General features: G+C 36.1%; 2 protein-coding genes across 4 annotated transcripts in view; one reads left to right on the top strand and one right to left on the bottom strand.

Annotated features, from left to right (window-relative positions):
* LOC123666749 (aldo-keto reductase family 1 member B1-like) overlaps positions 1 to 12,457 on the bottom strand; it is a 39,367-nt gene extending 26,910 nt beyond the window's left edge. For all 3 annotated transcript variants that reach the window (XM_045600803.1, XM_045600804.1, XM_045600802.1), the window contains exons 1-3: positions 12,336 to 12,457; positions 4,632 to 4,774; positions 2,019 to 2,160 (exon numbers count right to left, since the gene is read on the bottom strand). In XM_045600803.1, coding sequence (XP_045456759.1) covers positions 2,019 to 2,160; positions 4,632 to 4,774; positions 12,336 to 12,407 — 357 coding nt within the window. In that variant the 5' untranslated portion in view covers positions 12,408 to 12,457. The remainder of the gene's footprint in view (positions 1 to 2,018; positions 2,161 to 4,631; positions 4,775 to 12,335) is intronic.
* A 10,459-nt stretch (positions 12,458 to 22,916) lies between these two features.
* Positions 22,917 to 24,554, top strand: LOC123667250 (cysteine-rich and transmembrane domain-containing protein B-like). The gene is made up of 4 exons (XM_045601208.1): positions 22,917 to 23,045; positions 23,572 to 23,725; positions 24,054 to 24,145; positions 24,447 to 24,554. The coding sequence occupies exons 1-4, from the start codon at positions 22,917 to 22,919 to the stop codon at positions 24,552 to 24,554; spliced, it is 483 nt and encodes a 160-aa protein (XP_045457164.1).
* Positions 24,555 to 24,561: the final 7 nt, after the last annotated feature.

The following is a 24,561-nucleotide window of genomic DNA, read 5'->3' as shown; positions in this document are numbered from 1 at the left end:
ATGAACCGATTTTAATAATTATTTTTTTGTTGGAAAGGAGATATTCCAAGGGTGGTTCCAAGGGTGGTGATAAGGAATCCAGGATCTGATTATAGAATTCTCATTTTTGAAGTCGGTTAAAAAAATTGGCTGTCTATAAAGTTGGTTTACGGACGATAACGCTCGGACGCATTGGCCAATCGAGTGGAAGAGAGATAGATGCTGCGCAAGCGTACAATGAGCGTAACGCGACACTGAGTCATGCTTTATCGTGCATTCAGCCGGCGCGGCGTTCATCGATTTATTAAACGTTGTCACGATAAAAACTGTCTTTGAACATTGTCGAAATTTGAAAGTTCAACACAATAGGTCCATCCATTTTCAGTATGATCAATACATGTTAATAATTCAAATAATGCATCAGTATTGATTATTATGAAGGTTGGTTTCGAAGCCTGTAATAACTTCGACCTTGATTTTCTATCGGTTACTGTAATGTCAACAATGGATTACGATCAATGGTGTATTTTGTGTACATACTGAAATATTATTGATTAGTTGGTACTAGAAATACTTTCTGTCTTTTTTATATTGATAATATTTTATACTAGCTGTTGTCGCGACTTCGTCCGCGTGGAATTTAACAAAAAACTTATTGTTATAAAATAAAATTTCTAAAACAAAAGTAACCTAAGTTACTCCTTATTACATCAGCTATCTGCTAGTGAAATTCCCGCCAAAATCAGTCCAGCCGTTTCAGAGATTAGCCGGAACAAACAGAACAGACAGACAGACATGTACCGTGTATACATCCATATGCATTTAGTAAACAGTTATTCCAATTTTATTTATTTGTATAGATGCAGAAAAGAAAACATCAAAATAAGTTTAACAGAAAATACACAATCACGTAACGCTTTTAATCGACTTAAAAAAGGAGACTAGGTTCTCGATTCCGCTGTACTGGATGTACCGATTTTGATGATTCTTTTTTTTATACGAAAGTTGCTTTATTTTAATTTGAGCGAGCTCTGAAGAGTTTGTCAGTTACCCTTAATAATGTTTGATTGACTATTTTTTCAACTTTCTACGTTAATTAGACTAGCCCGTTGGCGCAGTTTGTAGTGGCCCTGCTTTCTATTCCGCGGGTTGCTGGTTCGATTTCCACCTGACCTATGGATATCTATCAAAACAAATTAGTTATATCGGTCGGCTGTTACACAAGTATTAAGTTGCTTACTTTAGGAACAGGCGATCGTGTTAAAAAAATCTCTTTTAATGTACTTAATTGCTGTACTTAATTACTTTACTGCTAATTTACTTTACTGCTAATTTACTTAATTACTTTACTGCTAATTTGCTTTACTTACTACTAATATAGCCACTCCCTCTCTTCCCGTAGGTATCGTAAGAGGCGACTAAGGGATAACACAGTTCCACTACCACCTTGAAACTTAAAAGCCGACCGATGGCGGGATAACTATCCACCTGCTGACTTTGAAATACACAGGTCGAGAACGGGCAGCAGCGTTTTCGGTTTGACAAAGCCAGCCCTGCGCTCACCATCCCGCCTGCCCAGTGTGGTGACTATGGGCAAAACACATGAGTTCACGCTATTTTTGGCGTGAACATGTGGAGGCCTACGTTCAGCAGTGGACTGCGATAGGCTGAAGTGATGTACTTAATTGAAGTCGGGTTTTCTAAGTTATACTTACTTTTTGGCGCGTTAGGGGAACATTATGAGTGTAAAATTTTACCATGCGTGCGCACACAGTCGTGAAAAAACCGACACCCTGAAGTTAGCTAGTCAACGATAAAAAAGTTAGAAACGTGAAGTTAGCTACCCAATGACGTATAACTTTTTACGTATTAGAATAAATATATTTGGCTGCTATTCTTTATTCAACAGATTAGTTGAACATCTCAACAATACTGCTAATCGACCCCCCCCCACAACTTTAGTGTGTCTCATTTATATTACCTACCCTCTACTGGGCCACATGTCACGCACACAACTATACTATTTCGTCCGTCGTTACCTTGTAAGCTTGTGGCCAATGAATCAGATACAAGTCGACGTAGTTCACGCCGAGGTCGCTCAGTGTGGTCCTCAGCGCACCCTCCACGAGATCGGGGCGATGGTGGGTGCACCATAACTTGGAGGTGATGAAAATGTCTTCCCTGGGAAACGGTATTCAGACAATTTTTTTATAACACTAGAAAGCAAACAAGCGTACTATCCGCATAATGGCAAGACGCTGCTACGACTTAAATAAATTTGGACCAGCAACATCAGAACACTGCTCTGTCCATATTTGGGCATCCTCAGGTATGGGCTCAGCTTTGGGCATTCTTATGAAAAAAGTTTCATAAGCCATCATAAGCACAAAACATGGACAAATCTAGACCAAATTCTCATACCATGTCATGAGAGGCTATGAGATTTATGAGAATTTGGTCTGTGAAATGAAAGGTTGTTCATGTTGTATGAGGTTTAGTAGGTGGATTTTTTAATAGGGTAATACTATACATTTCTAAGCTAAATACAATGAAATTGTCAAATAGAAGCAGACAGTTTGGGCACATGATTAATAATAATAATAATAATAATGCTTTATTTATAAAAATACTAGCTGTGCCCGCGGCTTCGCCCGCGTTTAAATCAGTGAGTCAAAAAGTTTTCCCGGCAAACTTGCCACGATGTCCTTAGATGACGAGGTGGCTTCTTCCGGACCGGGACAGATATAATATCATAAATAACGGTTCGTTATTTTAAACAGGTTTGTTATTTTTGTTGGCGTCCTGTCGTGTTGGCGCATTGGCGCGTTAGCACGTTGGCGCATTGGCGTGTTGGCGTGTTGGCGTGTTGGCGTATTGGCACATTGGCGTGTTGGCGTGTTGGCGTGTTGGCGCATTGGCGTATTGGCGTATTGGCGTGTTGGCGTGTTGGCGTATTGGCACATTGGCGTGTTGGTGCATTGGCGTATTGGCATGTTGGCGTATTGGCGTATTGGCGTGTTGACATGTTGGCATGTTGGAGTGTTGGCATGTTGGCGTGTTGGAGTTTTGGCATGTTGGCGTGTTGGCGTATTGGCGTGTTTAAGTTAAGCGGACAATAAAAAAAATGTCGATGTTTCCGATTTTAGTAATATTCCAATATGCAATGAATCAAAACTAATGAATGAAAACTATTGCTAACGTGCGTCAGATGTAGCCCGGACGATGACCACTGACTACTGCGCTCAGTCAGGCGTTATACACATTATATAATTTATATGTAGAAAGCCGGTAGCGATAACTCTAGAAGAAGTCTCTTCCAGCTAATCTGCGGTAGTTGTTTTATTTATTTTTTATTTTTTATTTTATTACTGGACTTTTATTTGGACAAAATATCTGTGTTGTTACGGCAATAAAATATATAGCCGCCCCCTATCTTCCCGTGGGTATCGTAAGAGGCGACTAAGAGATAACACAGTTCCGCTACCACCTTGGAACTTAAAAAGCCGACCGGTGGCGGGATAACCATCCAACTGCTGTCAAACGCCCTTAGCAGTGGAATATCAAAAAATCCGTTCTTAGCGGACGTTTTCTAACTATAATCTACCTCCCTGCTAAATTTCATCTTTGTCCATCCTGGATGGATGGACCATCCAGAGGTTTTTGAGTTCTCGTGATGAGTGAGTCAGTGACCTTTCTCTTTTATATATATAGATTACGATGCATTATTTAGACTCCTTTTCACCATCTATAGAGCATACATTTTAAATTTCGTCTCTTACTTTAAAAACATAGGCCTTTCATACAAACTTCCGACCCCCGTTTTATCTTTTACGTCCTATACAAAACCTACTTGCCAAATTTCAAGTTTATAGCTGTTATAGTATCGGATATTTCGTGATGAGTGGGTCAACCTACCATCCCCCGTTTTAGCCCCAAAAGGGAGTTGATTTCTAAAGATACATTATTTGGACACCTTCTCACCATCTATAGAGCATACATTTTAAATTTCAAGTCTCTTACTTCAAAAACATAGGACTTTCATACAAACTTCCAACCCCCGTTTTATCCCCTTAGGGGTCGAGTTTCGTAAAATCAGTTCTTAGCAAATGTCTACGCCCTATATGGAACCTACCTGCCAAATTTCAAGTTTATAGCTGTTATAGTTTCGGAGGTTTCGTGATGAGTGGGTCAACCTACCATCCCCCGTTTAAACCCCAAAAGGGAGTTGATTTCTAAAGATATATTATTTGGACACCTTTCCATCATCTATAGAGCTCACATTTTAAATTTCAAGTCTCTTACTTCAAAAACATAGGACTTTCATACAAACTTCCAACCCCCGTTTTACGCCCTTAGGGGTCGAGTTTCGTAAAATCCGTTCTTAGCGGATGCCTACGTCTTATAAGGAGCCTACCTGCCAAATTTCAAGTTTGTAGGTGTTATAGTTTCAGAGATTTCGTGATGAGTGAGTGACCTTTCGCTTTTATATATATTATTATATTATAGATTTACATATACAGTAATGAGTTCCCTGGTTCTTGTGATAGGCAAGTCCTGTGCCACAAGGAACCAGCGTGCTCTTCCATTATTGATTTCCAAAGCAAACTTTACACAAGAAATATACAGGATAACTGGTAGGAACAACTATTTACCTTTTAACAACTCCTTCGGCGAATTTCTCTTTCAATGCGAGGCCAACTTCTTTCTCATTGCCGTAAATATGAGCGCAGTCGAGGTGACGATAGCCGGCGTCAATAGCATCTTTCACCGCTTGGGTAACTTCACCGGGTTTCGACTGTAAAGATAGATAATATTAAGGAATGAATTAAAAAATGCTTCATAATAACAGACTTTAGTAGTGAGAGATTTTATATCAGATGGTTCCGTTCATACAAAATTATTTAAAATATTTTTATTATATGATATAACTAAAAAAATTATAATTTTCGCAATTTTTTCTTTATCTGTGCTATAAGACGTTGTTTCGTACTAAATTTCAAGATTCTGAGTTCACAGGAAGTATCCTGTAGGTTTTGATTTCCTTGCGAGTGTCGAAAATTTGCAGCATAAGTGGCTGTATCTTTTGATTGCGTTGGCTTAGGAGTTCGATTTTTTCACAGCTCCAAGGGACAGTAGACAGTTCGGGCACAGCTAGTTTATAGATATATTGTGATGTGTCATGTGATCCCATTTTTTTTTTATGTCACTAGGTCGGTAAACAAGCGTACGGCTCACCTGATGGTAAGCGATTACCGTAGCTTATAGACATCTGCAACACCAGAAGCATCGCAAGCGCGTTGCCGACCCAATCTCCAGTCCCCCCAGGAGCTCTGGTCACGTTACTCACCAACAGGAACACAATACTGCTTGAAAACAGTATTATTTTGCTGTGATCTTCTGTAAGGTCGAGGTACCCCAGTCGGGCTGCTCCATATTTTGAGCAGGAAATTCCTGCTGTGCCCTACCTCAGTTGATTTGAAAATGATTGAATGAATGATTTAGAGTTTTCCTTAATAATTCATTTTTAACTGACTACTATTGAACTATGTTGTTATTACTTGTCAATTGAAGTAGATTTTTTTTGTTTGTGAGCATAGGTAATTAATAATTCACAATTGTGGTAAACAATTTTTTTTACGGCTCACCTGATGGTAAGCGGTTACCGTAGCCTATCGACATCAGAAGTCATCGTTTGCCTGCAACACCAGAAGCATCGCGAGCGACCCTCCCCAGGAGCCCTGGCTACCTTCCTTCTTTAGTTGCATAATTGTTGTACAAAATATCATATAGTTTTATTGATTTTGTCATCGCACTAAATGCAATTTTTTATAATTAGTTTTTATTTTATTATATAACTAGCTTTGCCCGCGACTTCATTCGCGTGGAATTTAACAATAAATTTATTATCCAGTTCGCAGAGTTATAAAATAAATAAATTTCTAAAATAAAAGTAACCTAAGTTACTCCTTATTACATCAGCTATCTGACAGTTAGAGTCCCGTCAAAATAGGTCCAGCCGTTTCAGAGATTACCCGGAATAAACAGACAGACAGACAACAATTGTAAAAAATGTTATTTTGTTATATGTACCGTGTATACATATCTACACATGAATTTGGTTAAAAGCGATTATTTTAATATTACAAACAGATACTCCAATTTTATTTATTTGGATAGATATATGTATAACAGAACCCGACTAATGTTATGTACGCGAAAGTTTTGATATACTTGACTTTGGGGAGTAAGCTGGTGAATGCGTGACGAGAGCGTTATGAAAAGTGTGATCGGGCGATGCGAACGAAGTTGAGAAAAAAAACCGACTTCAATTACATCGACGAGTAAATACAACGTAGATCGACGAAAAAATAGTCAAGTAACTACGCGTTATTAAAGATTACTCAAAAATTAGTTATCAAATCTCGATAAAATTTATATGTGACCACACGATAAAAATCAGCTTTCGATTAAATTAAAAATTATCAAAATCGATACACCCAGTAAAAAGTTATAGCGGATTTTCGAGAGTTTCCCTCGATTTCTCTGGGATCCCATCATCATATCCTGGTTTCGTTATCATGGTACTAAACTAGGGATATCTCCTTTCCAACAAAAAAGAATTATCAAAATCGGTACATCCAGTAGAAAGTTATGCGTTATAATACAACGTAGGTCGACGAAAAAAGCGTCAAGTAAAAACGCATTATTAGATATAACTCGAAAAGTAGTTGTTAGATCTCAAATAAATTTAAATGGGACTAAATGACACACACCACCTTTCGATTAAATAAAATATTTGTCGAAATCGGTCCAACCGGTCAAAAGTTCTGATGTAACATACATAAAAAAAATAAAGTCGAATTGAGAACCTCCTCCTTTTTTGGAAGTCGGTTAAAAAGAGATGTAAGTTGATGGAGCTAAAGTAGTTTTACTTCAGTCGTTTAGTATAAAGCATACTCGTTTATTTACGTTTATTACTTCTGAACTTTTTACTGGTTGTACCAAACATTTTTTTTTTTTTTTTGAATATCATATCAAAAATTGACCGCTCCAGCGGGATTCGAACCCGCGTCTTCGACATACCGTGTCGACGCTCTAGCCAATTAAGCTATGGAACGATATACTCGCTAGAGCGAAACTTTTGATATGATGATTTTTACTTTCGGTTTAAGCGAACCGTGGCGCCGTCTATAGTGAGTTCTTTACAGAGACTCGTAACTATTCAAAGTTTCATATTACAATGAAAATCTTTGACAGGAGACGACACCATGCTATTTTTAATATGTACGATTTTTATTTTTGTGTTACCCACAATTAGGAATTCTAAACATTTTTGAATATCATATCAAAAATTGACCGCTCCAACCGCTCGCTGGTTGTACCAATTTTGATGACTCTTGTTTTAATCAAAACATGATTTATGTTTGTAGTTCCATTTAAATTTGGTTGAGATCTGATTTATATTTTGTGAGTAATAGTATTTGATAATGCATATTACGCGTCTACCTATGTTATATTACTTATCGATATAATTGAAGTCGGTTTTCTTTCGTTTGCGGGCATTACTTCATATCAAATTATTATCCCGGATTCCCGCGAAATCCAGATTTACGCGGGAAAACCCGTGCTTACAGCGCCTTCTAAACACATGGTTACAACTGCGATCGCCAACCCGCCTGGCAAGCGTGGCGATTACGTCAAATCCCCTAAATTGCAGACACCAAGCGCCCAGATAGATTAAATTTAAAAAAAAAATCAACAATTTTTGCGAGCATATCTATTTCTCTATACTTAAACGCGCTAATCTCAGGAAATACTGGTTCGAATTTTTCCTTAAACTAACGTGGGTGAAACAGCTACACAGCTAGTTTTCTTATTGACGTGACAACGTCTAATGAATCGATGAACGCCGGCGACATGCACGAAAAAGGATGTTAAAGTTATCCATCGTCCGTAAACAAACTTTACAGACATCCGATTTTTTTTTAATACAACTAGATCGGCAAACTAGCGTACAGATCATCTGATGGTAAGTAATTACTGTAGCTTATAGGCGTCTGCCACACCAGAAGCATTACAACCGCGTTGCCGACCTTACTCTCAATCCCCCCCAGGAGCCCTGTTCACCTTACTCACCAACAGGAACACAACACTGCTTGAAAACAATATTATTTAGCTAGTGCACAAACATACACTAAAAATTGTCCGAGTCATACGGAAGGACGGTCGCTGAAGTATTAATAGAATGATATTGACAATAACACTGCACACTGCCAGTATATTTAACGCCAGACTAAACTAGACATCTAACGGTATTATATGTTATTTAACCGAGTTCAAAAAAAGGAGGAGGTTACTCAATTCGACCGTATATATATATATATATATATATATTTTAATGTATGTTCCGGGATAACTCCGTCGTTTATGAACTGATTCTGATAATTCTTTTTTTGTTGGAAATGAGATATCCCTAGTTTGGTACCACGATAAGGAAACCAGGATCTAATGATGGGATCCCAGAGAAATCGAGGGAAACTCTCGAAAATCCACATATCTTTTTACTGGGTGAACCGATTTTGATAATTTTTAATTTAATCGAATGTTTATCATGTGGTCACATTTAAATTTCATCGAGATCTGATTACAACTTTTTGAGTAATCTTTGATAACGCGTATTTACTTGACTATTTTTTCGTCTACCTACGTTGTATTACTTGTCGATATAATTGATGTCGGTTTTCGTTCGTTTTTCTTCGCAAACGCAAAATACAACATCCACGGCTTCATGCATCTTTTTTGCATATCGGCGTGTTTCTATTTTTTTTTTTTGAAGTTATTCTTACTTCTTTTGGCCCGTTAGGGACGAATTATGAGAGTTTACGATGCGCGCGCACACCGTCACGAAAAAACCCGACACCCTGAAGTTAGTCAACGAAGAAGTTAGCAACGTGAAATCAGCTAGCCAATGAAGTATAACTTCTTAGTGCGTACATAAGTACACGGACTTTTTTTTAATTTACTCCTTATGAGGCATGTGGTATGAAAATAAATCGGGAATGAAATCGTGTGAAATGACTAAACAGCAACGATGTTAAGAGTCATGCTTTACAGCGCTGTTAGCTATAGGATTAAGATCTAGGTATAACAATATATCAGCATTTACTGTACCGACACGGACAGCAAGCGTCAGTGTATGTTAATTTTAAAGTTTTAGGAGAGATTTAGAGACATTCATCATTACAGCCTATACAGTCCACTGCTGGACATAGGCCTCCACAAGTTTACGCCAAAAATAGCGTGAACTCATGTGTTTTGCCCATAGTCACCACGCTGGGCAGGCGGGTTGGTGACCGCAGGGCTGGCTTTGTCGCACCGAAGACGCTGCTGCCCGTCTTCGGCCTGTGTATTTCAAAGCCAGCAGTTGGATGGTTATCCCGCCATCGGTCGGCTTTTTAAGTTCTAAGGTAGTAGCGGAACTGTGTTATCCCTTAGTCGCCTCTTACGACACCCACGGGAAGAGAGGGGGTGGCTATATTCTTTAGTACCGTAGCCACACAGTACAGTTAGAGACATTATGACTTGAAATATTTTCAGAAAAAAAGAACGAAGGAAACACATTTGTTCGGGGGATATCACACAAATCAACATACAAAGATAAATAATAAATACAATTCAATAAAAAAATATGTGTGTTTGTTGTAATTGTCACTCACGACAGAAGTGAAACTTCTCAAAAGTAGTCTTCGTGTGATTTTTTTCGCGGAGTATATAAAATACAGTGTAATGTACATTTTCGTTATACCAGGTTCAACCACGATCTAAATAAAATTCCACTTTAAAAAAAACGAAGTAAAAAACGACAAATAATAAAAACACAAAAACATCATAAAAAATTTAAAATCTAAAATTTCCAATTAGTCATAAAAAATTTAGTAAACAAGACGTGTCAGTAATCATACACATAAAAATTCCGTCTGCAACTGAATGTTATGTTTATTATTGGAAACTTTTATGTTCATTGAAAAATGAAACTTCCACGCCTCCATGATGGCTGTGCTTTACTCTTTTGAAAAAAAAATCGTGTGGTATCTTGAGACACCAGATAGGAATGAAGATCCTTATCATAAAATATTAATTTCAAGTTCTATTCGAGGTGTAAAGAAAATAATTCGGGTATACATTTTTTATTATGATCTTTTATCGATAAAAATAAAAATAAGCTCCTTTACAATATTATCTTAATATATTTATTTTATTTACAATGATTTATAATATATAATAATAATAGCAAACTGCAATAATACTCGTAATAACAGTCATTACGTAGACTATACATTAGACACCGTATAACCATCATACATACACTATATAATAAAATCTTACGCTTTTTTTTTAATGTTACGAACGTTTTCTGCCGGCTGGGGTACCCCTCCGCAACGCCCTATAAGGAACTTCGTTCAAAATTCGGGTAGCGCTTTTGATAAAATCAAAATCAAAAACAGCTTTATTCAAATAGGCCCCAAGAGCACTTTCGAATCGTCATTTTATGTTATATAATTAAAACTTTATAAATAAATTATTATTTTTTAAAAGTAATAAAACTACCACTAAATCGGAATGTAGATTCTGCAGAGAAGAATCGGCAAGAAACTCCGCAGTTACTCTTTTGAAAAATAATATATAAACTGTGTTTTAGTTCAAAATTAGTAATACGTTGCATAAAATACAGCGTCACTAAGTCCACATATTTTTATCGACTATGTAATCCTGCACCGAATAATACGCCTCATCTATTAATTTTTTTTCAAAATAAAAATTCCAAAATTGTTTACGTTTATATACGTATGTATTAGCTGTTTCAATTTTTAATTGTGTTACAAATTTACAATACAGTATAATCTTATATATAAAATTCTTGTGTCTCAATGTTAGTTACCATACTCGTTCGAAACGACTGGACCGATTTTTTATTAAATTTTGTGTGCATATCGTGTAGATCTGAGAATCGGCCAACATTTATTTTTCATAACCCTAAGTTATAAAGGAGTGGTATTAAGGGGATTAATAATATATATGGCAAAACAACGTTTACGGGTCAGCTAGTTATAAAATAACAGTAGAAAACTAACACAACTTCGTATTGAAAGAACTTAAAACCTTAACATTTGATTTCTTAAAACTGTGTTACATCGTTGAGTGATACAACATAGTCGAAAATATAATTAAGTAAATACGCTTTTTTAGGGACAACTCAAAAACTAAGTCGCCACATCACGATCTTTATTAGAACGAAGTTCCTTACGGCAGGCTGGACAATTGGCTGGGCGACCGAACTAAGAAAAATGTGAGACTAAAACCGTAAGAAAAATACATAACGGAAGTGACGTAATATCAGTCACACGACTGTATAATATGACGTTTGTAAAACTAAAATATTACTAGCAAACTTTTTTTAAATTATTTATGTAATTTTATACTCTCAACAAAAATAAATAGACGTTTTTTTATATCACTTAATAGTTTGAATTATTATTGTTATTATTATTATTATTTTCTTTGATTTATTTCATTTTACGGTATTTGTTATTTTCTAAAATACTAAATTTCCTAAATACTTTTATGTACTTAATTAAAAACCATCAAAATTAAAAAAAATCAATAACGAAAATATATATAAAATTCAACATTATTTTTTTTCAAATATCGTAAAATGAATTTAAGAATTTTTTTTTGTTATATAATTACCAGTTTAATGTATAAATTAATTAAATTTACAATATTATTTCCTTCATGTGAAATATTATTATAAAATTATGTCTCTTATTAGCAACTTATAATATAATAATAATAATTAGATAAATAACATTAAACTAAAAAACCTTAAGTATATATATATATATATATATATACATATATATATATTTTTTTTTTCAAATTATGTTGCTTGGTGTCCCATGTATAAGCCCAAAACTGCCCTGCTAAAAGTTCCAGATAGATCCAAATAAAAAACGATGATTGATGGTAAGTTATTGACAATAACTTACCATCAATCATCGTTTTTTATTGTAAATAAACTATTGTGTTTGGAACAGGGATTCCGAATACTTCATTCAAATGTGATACGTTAAAATACAATTTTATTGGGCATTATCCGATCCAGATAGATCTATCAGGATCCCCAATGGAACTTAACATTTTATATCGGAGTTTTTCCACAGGGCGACAAGCCCGAGATTTCTAAAATAAAAATAAATATCATCAAAATCTGTACACCTAGCTCAAGTTAAAACGTACACATTCGAATTGAGAATCTTCTTTTTTGAAGTCGGTTAAAATATACAATATAATCTCACCTTCCAAGTCCCGAGTCCTATGACTGGGCACGTGTGTCCGTTGTTGAACACTATCTGAGGAACATTAGCCATCGCGAAGTTGTTAACGGTTGCACTGTCAATATTACACTGAGCGAACTGTGAGTACTGTGACCTTCTCACTCGTTTTATTAACGATACGGGTTAAGGTTTAGTTTCTATAATGCGATAAGATTAAAATAACCTTCCTATTTTATTATGTGCCGCACTGTAATACTCTTTTCACGGCAAGACCACGTTTCGTTCATTTTTGAAGCTATAATTATTTGGGTCGTTAGGGAAAAATGATGAGAGTAAATTTTTACGATGCGCGCGCACACCGTTACAAAAAAACCGACACCTTGAAGTTAGCTAGTCAACAAAAAAGAAGTTAGCAACGTGAAGAAAGCTAGCAAATGATTGCAAAAAGCGTGGGGTGCTTGATATATAAAATGTAGCAATTATTCTACTTGCAACTATCTATGCGGAGAGTTATATGTACATATAATAAAATGGTAGGAAAGTCAAAACTGTACATTGAATATTTTTTTTAAACAATGCTTGTGGTGTGATTTACAATCGATACCGAAGCCAAAAATATAGTTTTTAGAATTTTTATCTGTTTGTCTGTATGTATGTCCGGGATAAACTCAAAAAGTACGCATGGAGTTACTTCAAATTTGGCACGAATATTATTAAAAAGTCGGGTCAACATATAGGCTACATATTATCACGCTATCACCTACGGGGAACGAGCAGTGAACCTTTATTTGTTCAATGCATTCTGTAACAACGTGTAATCTAAAGACGCATATTCGAATGTTGTTCTAACCTAACCTAACCTAACCATGCTATAAGCTAGCTTCATACTATCAAAAAAGACATTTTTTAGTATATTTAGTATCAGCATTGCAGCCGTGCGAAGCCGGGGCGGGTCGCTAATAAAAACATATACCTAAAAGTAAAAAGTTATGAAAATATAAAAAAATGCACTCTACGTTTTTTACTCTGAATTGAATTATTCTCTTAATAACTTAAATTTTATTATAATTTTATTTTGAAGTAATTAATTACGATTGATTGTTCAATCTTCTACTAATGTAATATAAACTCTTTGTTATTGAAAATTATTTTTTACTTTTTAGTTCGATTAGCTATAAAAGTATGTTTTTTTTTTAGTTTTTTAAAACTATAATTTATTTTTTTTGTTTCTCAACCTAATAGAGGTATAATTATATACAAGTGGTATATACAACACAACAATTAAACAGTCTTACTACGGTGCCACTGATACCATAAAAAATGAGTGAATGAACAATACACATTTTATACAGTATATTTAATGTTTCGTAAATATATATTGATTTCGAAAACACATAACAAATAAAACTTTTAGAACAAAATATTATATACATTAAACATTTCCTCAGACAGTTGCGTCGCAATAACGAAACTCAAGTTTAAATTATTTATTTAACGATAGTGGAAACTTTGCAAATTAATAACGACCTTGATTGTCAAATGACGAAGCGCGGAAGTAGCCGTAGTAGATTTTTAAGAAGTTGATTGACAAAATATTCTAGACTTACATATAGGTCTTGTATACCACGGTTCAGCCTGTAAGATCCCACTGCTGGGCATAGACCTCTTTCTCCATGTAGGAGAACGATTGGAAGGGTCTTGTATATATGTAACTTACATATCTACTTATGTATTATAGCAATTTTTTAACCTGCTACCCCCATCTATGTGTGGTGAGGTTTTAGGCTATCTCCTCATACCCAAAAATCTATACGAATATTATAAAGCTGAAGAGTTTGTTTGTTTGCTTAAACGCGCTAATCTCAGGAACTACTGGTCCGATTTGGAAAATTCTTTCAGTGTTAGATAGCCCATTTATCGAGAAATGCTATAGGCTATATATCATCACTCTAAGATCAATAGGAGCTGAGCACCAATGAAGAATGTTTTAAAATCGAGATTTTTTTCTTTTGAGAGTTTCCGCTGCGTGCGCTGCGTAAAATCATCTAAGTACTTAAAAAAGAATTGTTCCTATTCTCGCGGGCAGAAGCTGTCACATATATTTTTGTAAAGTAAATTAAAAATTTCAGAATATTGTGTTTAAATAACAGGCATAATCTGATTTAATTTGAATAAATTAAACATCGTGATACAAATTCTAGCTAAGCATCAAGTTTGAAGGATGTTTGTTTATTGTTTTTTTTTTTTTTTGTTAAAAAATTGCGCATTCAACGAATAATAAATACACGTCATCTATACATATAATAAAATGATAGGAAAGTTAAAACTGCACATTGAATATTTTTCTAAAGAATACTTGGGGTGTGATCTACAATCGATACCGAAGCCAAATATATAGTTTTTAGTATTTTGGTCTGTTTGTCTGTATGGTCTGTGTGTCTGTTTGGTCCGGGATAAACATAAAAAGTACCGCATGGATTTACTTCAAATTTGGCACGAATATTATTAAGAAGTCGGGTCAACATATAGGCTACATATTATCATGCTATCACCTACCGGGAACGAGCAGTGAACCTTTATTTCCTCAACGCATTCTGTAACAACGTGCAATCTAACGACGCATATTTGAATGTTGTTGTTATTATGTTAATAAGCATGCTATATAAGCTAGCTTCACACTATAAAAATCACGCAATGTAAGTAACTAAGCCGATAAACACAATTAAATGAATATAAGTAGACAAGACAATTTTAAAGCAGCGCCATCTATGAGATGTTTCTGTAGATATGAAATGTAAAGAAGAAACGGGTAAATGAATGTTATTTTAAAAGGTATAATCGTAGGTATTTTTAGTGCTGTATAGCGTTCACGCTGACGACGTCGCGACCTTTACTAAAAAAAACCGCATCGAAATCCGTTGCGTAGTTTTAAAGATCTAATCATACATAGGGACAGACAGCGGGAAGAAACTGTTTTTACCCGATGCAAGACTTGCATGAGAAGGGTTATGTGTTTCGCGTCTCTTATCTATCTTGTATGTATGTAATCATTATCATCATTACAGCCTATAAAGTCCACTGCTGGACATAGGCCTCCACAAGTTTACGCCAAAAATAACGTGAACTCATGTGTTTTGCCCATAGTCACCACGCTGGGCAGGCGGGTTGGTGACCGCAGTACTGGCTTTGTCGCACCGAAGACGCTGCTGCCCGTCTTCGGCCTGAGTATTTCAAAGCCAGCAGTTGGATGGTTATCCCGCCATCGGTCGGCTTTTTAAGTTCCAAGGTGGTTGTGGAACCTTGTTATCCCTTAGTCGCCTCTTACGACACCCACGGGAAGAGAGGGGGTGGCTAAATTCTTTAGTGCCGTAGCCACACAGCATATGTATGTAATATACTTTATTATCTCATGTCTCCAGAACTGCTGAACGGATTTACATAATTGAGGTATCGTTCGATTTGTATTAGTAGCCCAAGTATTCTTAGATAGGTGACGTTAAAAAAAATTAAACATGGAAGCTGTGTGAAGCCATTGTAGCTAACGAAACAATTTTTTTTTTCGATTGATATGTGTATCAAATTAAAGGGCTTAATTCAAGGATTTCAAAAAGGTATATAATGATTATTCTTACCGTAATACTAATAAAAAAAATACAATAAGAAAGTTTAAATTATAATCATGATATACCTTTATAAAATCCTTGTATGGTGCCCTTCAATTTGATACCCATATTGTAGTATTCGAGAAAAAAATTTTTTTTTCATTAATTGCAATGGTTTCGCGTAGCCGCCATGTTTGATGTTTTTTTAATGTCACCTATCTAAGAACACTTGGGCAGCTAAGACGAACCTAACGATACCTCAATTATGATACCTTAATTAAATCCGTTCAGTGGTTCTGGAAATATGAGGTAGTAAAGAATATTACATAGAAGCATACATACATACATACATACAAGATACGCGCGAAAAACATAACCCTTCCTTGGCAGTCGGGTAAAAATGTGGATGCATGAAATTGAAGGATAAGTTAAATCATTCTCTCTTTGTGCGTGTCTCCGACTGCAGGTTATGTACGATGTTGCATAAAACTTCGAAGAACTACCGTATTGATGTTTTTAAGTGTTTCTAAGATGTTCTTCACGCAGGCAGGTTTTTTTGTTGTTTTTTTATATATCTACTATGTAGTGAAATACTCACACGGTCGTTTTGTTTCTATAATTAACAATTCAATGCACTTGTTTCAGGAAGCAACGGATATTTTTTTATAAGTATACAAATACAAATAAATGTTTACATTACATCCAGACTCAAGGCGGAAATCGAAACAACTCTCGGAGCAGAAAGCAGGGTCACAACAAAGTGCGTCAACTTTCTGGTCGAGTAAATAATAAATATTGTGAAATGACGAATCAAGTGCTCTTGAATACTTTTAACCGACTTCCAAAAAAGGAGGAGGTTCTCAATTCGACTGTATTTTTTTTACGTATGTTACTTCAGAACTTTTGACTGGGCGGACCGATTTCGATAATTTTTTTTAAATCGAAAGGTGGTGTGTATCGTTTGGTCCCACTTAAATTTATTTGAGATCTAACAGCAACTTATCGAGTTATATCGAATAATGCGTTTTTACTTGACTATTTTCTCGTCAATCTACGTGGTATTATACCGCATAACTTTTTACTGGGTGTAACGATTTTGATGATTTTTAATTTAATCGAAAGCTGATGTTTATCATGTGGTCATATTTAAATTTCATCGAGATCTGATAACAACTTTTTGAGTAATCTTTGATAACGCGTATTTACTTCACTATATTTTCGTCTCCCTACGTTGTATTACTTGTCGATGTAGTTGAAGTCGGTTTTTTTCGTTTGCGAGCAAACACAATTATATAAAATAATTTTGATTTTGATTGTGTTGCTTATTCTTGTATTTGATTGTTCTGCACTTTTGATGGCCAAATGCTAAAGAACTTTAGCTTAGAAGAGTCAATTATTCAGTAACATATTCAGTTTCGCAGTGATGACATTTTCAGGTGACTTAAAAAAATGGAGCAGATTCAAAATTAGACTGTATTTTCTTGTTGTACTTCTTTACGCACGTTTGACTTGGGGAGTAAGCTGGTGAATGTATGACGATTGCGTTACGAAAAGTGTGATTGGGCGAGAACGGAGCAAGAGAGAGAGGGGCGAGCACACATTTTCTTTATTTCTCTCTAATCCAAATACGCTTCGTATATCTAAGACACAGTGCAGGACTATTGTGCAGAAAGTTTACTTCATTCATGTGGTCTAAAGCGCACTCGTTTTTTTTTAATGTGTTACTTGAAAGAAAGAAAGAAAGAAAAATATTTTATTGTTCACAATAAAAAGATCAAAAAAATACAAATACGATTTCACAGATATTACGAACAATACAGGCAGCCACTCAGCATTTGCCACACCATTGCAACAATGGTGAGACGCTGATTTTCAGTGACTCCTCATTGTCATTCGCTTGGAGCGACATCGCTGACAGCACTCAACCAAACACACACTCACACAAATTGTAGCTCACTTAAAACTTAACCGACACCAACATACACCAACAGTACCCAGCACATATCAGTAAAAAATAAACATCCGCGGCTGCCACACACCACCTACACTCACAAGAAGAGAGCATACTACATACTTCATAACTCATTACAGCATTTACCGACTTTGACGATTCTCTTTCTATTTGACAGCTGATCCTTGTCATGTAATATCATTTAAATTTGAGCGAAATAATAACAATAGTTTATTAAACATTATAGATATTTACAATTCACAACTTAAGAACTAAATATTTACAGATAGTTTTGGTATAAATCATGTTCGCGTGGAATCGTGCCAAGAATGCTGGCAGCATTTCCCCGTTGAATTGCTATGCCGATTATCTGGGCAAAAAATGCACCAGCCCTCTTGTCACCAGTGGAGGCAATAAGGCGAGTAGTTATCTCATTTAAAAAATTTTTTAGCACTGCTACTCCAAGGTCCAAGTGTTTCGACTGCAAACGGCGCAAAGATGTAATTTGGAATTAATGACGAATATTTGTGCCGTTTAGTCGTTTCAGCTTTTATAGAATCAAGAATCAATTAGAATCATGGTAGATATACACTATTATTTTGTTGTTGTTAAGTTTTCAAATGAACCTCATTCATCTCACAGCTTGTGTTAAGTAATAATTAGATGGCTAATTGGAACTGAATTCATGGTCTCAATTAATGCGCAATGGAAAATAACAATTACACAGTGGATTTAATGAAAATTCTTTTTGTTAAGATTCTTTATTGTATTTATCTACTAGCTTTGCCTGCGACTTCGTCCGCGTAGAATTTAACAAAAAAGTTATTGTTCAGTTCGCAATTCAATTATTTATTATTCAATTATAAAATAAATAAATTTCTTAAATAAAAGTAGCCTAAGTTACTCCTTATCACATCAACTATCTGCCAGTGAAAGTTCTGTCAAAATCGGTCCAGCCGTTTCAGAGATTAGTCGGACCAAATAGACAGACAAAAATTGTAAAAAATATTATTTTGCTACATGTACCGTGTATACATCATATTCATTTTTTAAAAAGCAGTTATTTTAGGATTATAGACTCCAATTTTATTTATTTCTGACACCCACGGGAAGAGAGGGGATGGCTATACTCTTACTGCTGTAACCACACAGCATATCTATAAGAGATCGAAATTCCGTTAGATTGCAATTTTTGATATCTATGATGATTTCATATTCAGTTCTAAGCGACCGTGGCGCCGTCTATAGTGATTTCTTTACAGAAACCCGTAACTATTCAAAGTTTCATATTACAATGGTAATCTTTGACAGAAGACGACATTTATAATTCGTACGATTTTAACCTTAAAACCGAAAAAAAAATCATCATATCAAAAATTTCGATCTAACGGATACATCGTTCCATAGCTTAATTGGCTAGAGTACACGGACAGTCGGAGATGCAGGTTCGATCCCCGCCGGAGCGGTCGAATTTTTATATGATATTAAAAAATGTTTAAAGAGCCCTATATCCAGCAGTAGGATATTACAGGCTGAAGCGAGCGAGCGAGTGAAATTGCGCCCAGTACCTTGAAATTTGTAATTGATTGACATGTCACACGTAATGTCACACATCCTTCTGTGTTTGTAGAGGGTATAAAGTCACATAAAATATTTGGACGTGTGACATTTTAATCTAAAAGCCAAAACATGAATTTGGATGAATTGAGTGATCATTCTGCTCCCTGTATCGGACAGAGGTAGACATCGCTTAGATTTGCATGCTAGCGAGACCCCATCTCGTCCCACTTTGGCGGGGGTCTGCTCACACGTGAATGGTTTTTATTCAGTAAGGGTCTGACTTCCCTCCGATGTCCCCTCGCCGGAGGGTGTCCATGAGGATTTTCACCACGTTAAAAAAAAGGTTAGTTCGTAGGATTTAGTTTAAGTTATACTTTCATACAGTTTCCTCGCCGGAGGGTGTTCATGAGGATTTTCACCACGTTAAAAAAAATGTTAGCTCGTAGGATTTAGTTTAAGTTATACTTTCAATGAAATCCTTAAAACTGAGGGTGATTTTATCTTAAACGGCTGGACATTCGACGGAGTTACGTGGAAGTTAAAACACCCAAAAGGGGTACTACCTCTGCACAAAGTCTCATCCCAATATCAGTTTCCGTCTTCATGTACTCCCGTTGTTAGCTTACCTACTATTTTTTATCTGTTTTAAATATCAAATATAAGTGACTTCAGAAATGTCACGCTAATTAAATTACAATTTTGCTTATTTACAATTGTAATTTTAATTCATTGTTTGAATAATAGATAAAATAATGAAAATATAAAACAACTTCTGAATATTTGAAGGTTTGAATGGGAAATCTGGTTAGAATATAAATATTGAGTTATATTTTATCATTAGTATCTTAGAGAGGATCACTGTCAAATAATACTGCTTTCAAGCAGTGTTGTGTTCCTGGGAGTAAGGTAACCGGAGCTCCTGGGGGGATTGGGAATAGGGTCGGCAACGCGCTTGCGATGCTTCTGGTGTCTCAGGCGTCTATGAGCTACAGCAATCGCTTACTTTCAGGTGAGCTGTACGCTTGTTTGCCGACCAATTTTTAGATATATAAAAAAATACTGGGTAAGGCTTTAGATTAAGAACAGTCGAATTATCTAAGCTCAAAATTTGACCGTTTATCGACATAATTTCGTTACAAAAAAAAACCCTAACCTATCTAACTTCAAAATGACGGTTCTTAATCTAAAGCCTAGCCAAATTCTGTGGTGGGTAAGAAAGCCAGAGATCCTAAGGTTATGCTGTGTTAATTTACCGCTTATCATCAGGTGAACTATACGCTACTTTGTCACCCTGTTGTGGTATCATCTGCCTGAGCCGTAGCATAATATATATCAATTCAGTTTAGTGCTTGACACTTAAGGCTGGTAAACGCACTTGTGGATACTTATTATTGGCTGATTAGTGAGATGTGCCATCGGTGGCCACGTCACACTGGATTATGCCTAAATGCTAGAAGAATTGTGCTCGATGTTCATTAATTGATCTGTAGGCACTTTCCGTTACCCTCAAGTAAAAAAGATATCCCGCCCAGAAATTTTCCTGCACTTTTTCTTTGACTCTTGACTACATGTGACATATAGAGGCCTTTTCACCAGTATCCGTAAGATATCTAACAGATAAAAGTTTGTAACCTATTATTGAAGTAAATTTTTTTAGAATCTAAGATTTTAAATTAACATGGTTATTTTCATTTCTTAAATTATTGAAAACGTTCAATATTTCGAAATTATCTACGAATGTCGAAATAATGTCTATGATCTACGTAAGATTGCCGGTGGAGACTGGATGGGGATTGCTGAAAACCGGGATGTCTAGCGCGACCTTGGGACCTATGTCGAGCAGTGGAGTGGACTGCAATAGGCTGAACTGACTGACTGACTACGAATGTCTTGTTCGCGAGACTGAACTATCTCTGAACGTGAACAAGACATTCGTCGATAATGACAATAAATATCGATCTCCGAAAAATTGAAATATAAAAAATGGTAAAAATCCAGTTTTAAATAATTTTAGTTCTTAAGAGTCGTTGTGATTTGAAACTCGTTGAAACGGAAATGCGTCACGATAAAGAAGCAAACACATAAATGGAGAGATTCGGAGAGAATGAATGAATATGTACAATACACTGTATTTTATATTCTCCGTGAAAAACATCTCTCGAAGACTACTTTTCAGAAGTTTTACTTCTGCCGTGTGAGAATTGCACACACTCACACACACACATTTTATTTTATTTTCACCGTCGAATTTCAATTTATTTATGGAATATTTTTATTCGCGATTGTGAATCTAAAATTGTATTTGTATTACAATAAAAAATTTTTTCCAATTTTATCGCAGTTAAGTTTTTTTAAAGTTCCGACGTTTCGGATACTTTAAAGCAACGATGGTCACGGGAGGACTGTAGTTGTAGTTATGATATTAATTGAGCTGAAACAGGCATATAGACGTTACAGTTAGCCAACGTCTGGGCCCTTGTGATTTTGTATCTAAATCGCCTCATTAGTAAATCCTAAGGGGCAGTTGAACGTGAGATATCTATTTATTTTGACGTGACCTTTGTCAATATATAATGATAATTATGACCTTAAACGGATACCGCTCGATAACTCGATTCGATCGATCGACACGAGGAGCAGACCCCACCTTCACACCTCTTTTATTGATTTTCTTAACAAACAAAACTGTAAATACAAAACGTTATAGTTGGAGCAGTGGTGACACCAACTATACTAGCGTTGGCGAGTTCTGACATTGCACAAGAAAAATATTTGTATATGTAGGTATGCCATACAACAATATACAAATCTTTGTCATGATCACGTATGACGGTTTTATGTGCTATCGAACCCCAGATATTCACAGCCTACAGAAGACTTTTTAGTGTGGAGTGTTCATTTATTTGTTAATTTACAATGTTGTTCTGATTTAAATGCTAAATCTAGATTCATCATCATCATCAATATCATCATTATAGCCTATCGTAGTCCACTGCTGGACATAGGCCTCCACAAGCTCGCTTCGAAATTGGTGTGAAGTCATGTGTGTTGCCCATAGTCACCACGCTGGGCAGGCGGGTTGGTGACCGTAACGCTGGTTTTGTCGCACCGAAGACGCTGCTGCCCGTCTTCGGCCTGTGTATTTCAAAGCCAGCCGTTTGGTGGTTATCCCTTCATCGGTCGGCTTTTTAAGTTCCAAGGTGGTAGTGAAACTGTGTTATCCCTTAGTCGCCTCTTACGACACCCACGGGAAGAGAGGGGGTGACTATATTATTTACTGCCGTAACCACACAGCAGATCAGAAATCTAGATTAGGCGTTTGTTTAATTTGACATACAACGTCACTTAAAAAGCCAAGAAACCTTAAAAGAAGGTATGAGAGAAAGTTGATATTTATAATTATAGCCAAGCAGCCAAGGTCGCCGTCACTTCCGTCAAGAAACAGGTTCTTGGGGGGGTCAAGGTGGTCCATTTGGAGGTCAGAATCCAATGAACACCGGTGGTTTCCAAGGTAGTACATACCCCAATCCGGGCCCTGGGCAAGGTTACCAAGGTCCACCAATAGCCAATGTATCTCCACCGCCATATGGACAGCCAGGTCATGGCATGCCTGGGCAGGTACCTTCATTTGATCATCATGAAATAGTTATAGTATTGTAGGTGTGGTCGGCCGTTTTAGTATAGTGGGAACTTCCGCTTTGCCAGTCATGCAGGAATCGCAAATAGAATGTATTTTATGCTGTACCAAAATATAAAAATAAATGAAATGTTAAAGTATTTAGCACTCATAAAATATCTATATCACATATATCTGTGTCCATAAAACGTTGAAATACGCTATAGAAAAGAAATTTCATAATAAAATGGACAAATGTAGACCAAATTCTCATACCGAGTTATGAGAGGTTATGAGATCTATGACAATTTGGTCTTCATTTGACCATCTTTTCATGAGGTTTATAAGATTTTTTCCACAAGGTAGGTACAGTTGGTAAGGTAGGTCAGCGCTCAATATCCGTGCCGATAACTACAATATATACATATATATTATGTACTATAAATAATATATAACTTTTCTTATCCTAAACCCTTACAATGCTTATTTCTGACTTAGTTGTTTTATTTTCATTCGTACTGTTTTTAGACTTACCCTTCTGGATACTCTCAAAGCTATCCACAAAATTATCCAGGCCATGGCTACCATCAGGGACAAGGATATCCTCCACCGGGCTACCCTCCTCAAGGCTATCCTGGACAGAGCTATCCACCTCAAAGTTATCCTGGACAGGGCTATCCTGGTAATTAACGAATTCATTGAGTAATATGCGTATTCACTGAGTGATACGAGTACATAACAAGAATGGAGCAGTCCCTCTGGAGAAGTACCTCAATCGTACCCAGAGTACCTAGAGTACCTAGAGTCAGAGCTCTTCGGAGGGTAAGAGGTGGGGCCGACAACGCACACGATCGATGGTTCTGGTTTTGTAAGTTAATAAAATTTGGAGTGCTTATAATGGATCATACCACATCATTGGTCTGTAATAAATTTTTTAAATAATGTTTTTGATGTTCGTTAAACATTAGGCAATATAAATGTTTTCGGTTAATTTCATTTTTTGTTTCTAGGGCAAGGACAGGCAGCGCCGCGTGTTGGTGAAATGGCTACTTGTGCTGCGTGCACAGCGTGCCTCACATGTCTGTTCTGTTCGTGCTGTCAGGTTGTTTTGACTTTTTAATTTACATAAGTTTTCTTAGAGTTATTTTCAAGATATAAGTTTTCTATTAATGGCTTTATACCCTTAGGGCAATCTTTGATAATATTAGAGATTTAAAAATTAATCATCGCGCTGCTACATTGTATAAGCAAGTTATTTTACTCTTTGCTGCTACACTAGTTCCGGGGAATAAACCGATGTTTGACACTTGTTGGGACAGATAATAAATCGCTAATCTATTTTAATAGACAATCATAGACTAATGACAAAAGAAAATACACGAAAATAATCATTTTCATTTTAGGGTTTAATGGGAGCAGCAATGGGTCAAGGGATGGACCATGAAGGTGAAGACGAAGGTCCAGCGGGATCTGCGAACGTTTCGCCACCAGCTCAACACGATGATTTATAATAATGAG

The sequence above is a fragment of the Melitaea cinxia genome, chromosome 27, assembly GCF_905220565.1.
Source record: "Melitaea cinxia chromosome 27, ilMelCinx1.1, whole genome shotgun sequence".
Taxonomy (NCBI): Eukaryota; Metazoa; Arthropoda; class Insecta; order Lepidoptera; family Nymphalidae; genus Melitaea; species Melitaea cinxia.
This window is presented reverse-complemented; position numbering and strand designations above follow the sequence as displayed.

Bases quoted from the DNA above. Each gene is read 5' to 3' on its own strand.
- LOC123667250 (XM_045601208.1), top strand. From the start codon at position 22,917: ATGAACACCGGTGGTTTCCAAGGTAGTACATACCCCAATCCGGGCCCT. The intron at 23,046-23,571 runs GTACCTTCATTT...TACTGTTTTTAG, and splicing joins GTCATGGCATGCCTGGGCAG to ACTTACCCTTCTGGATACTC. The intron at 23,726-24,053 runs GTAATTAACGAA...TTTTGTTTCTAG, and splicing joins TCCTGGACAGGGCTATCCTG to GGCAAGGACAGGCAGCGCCG.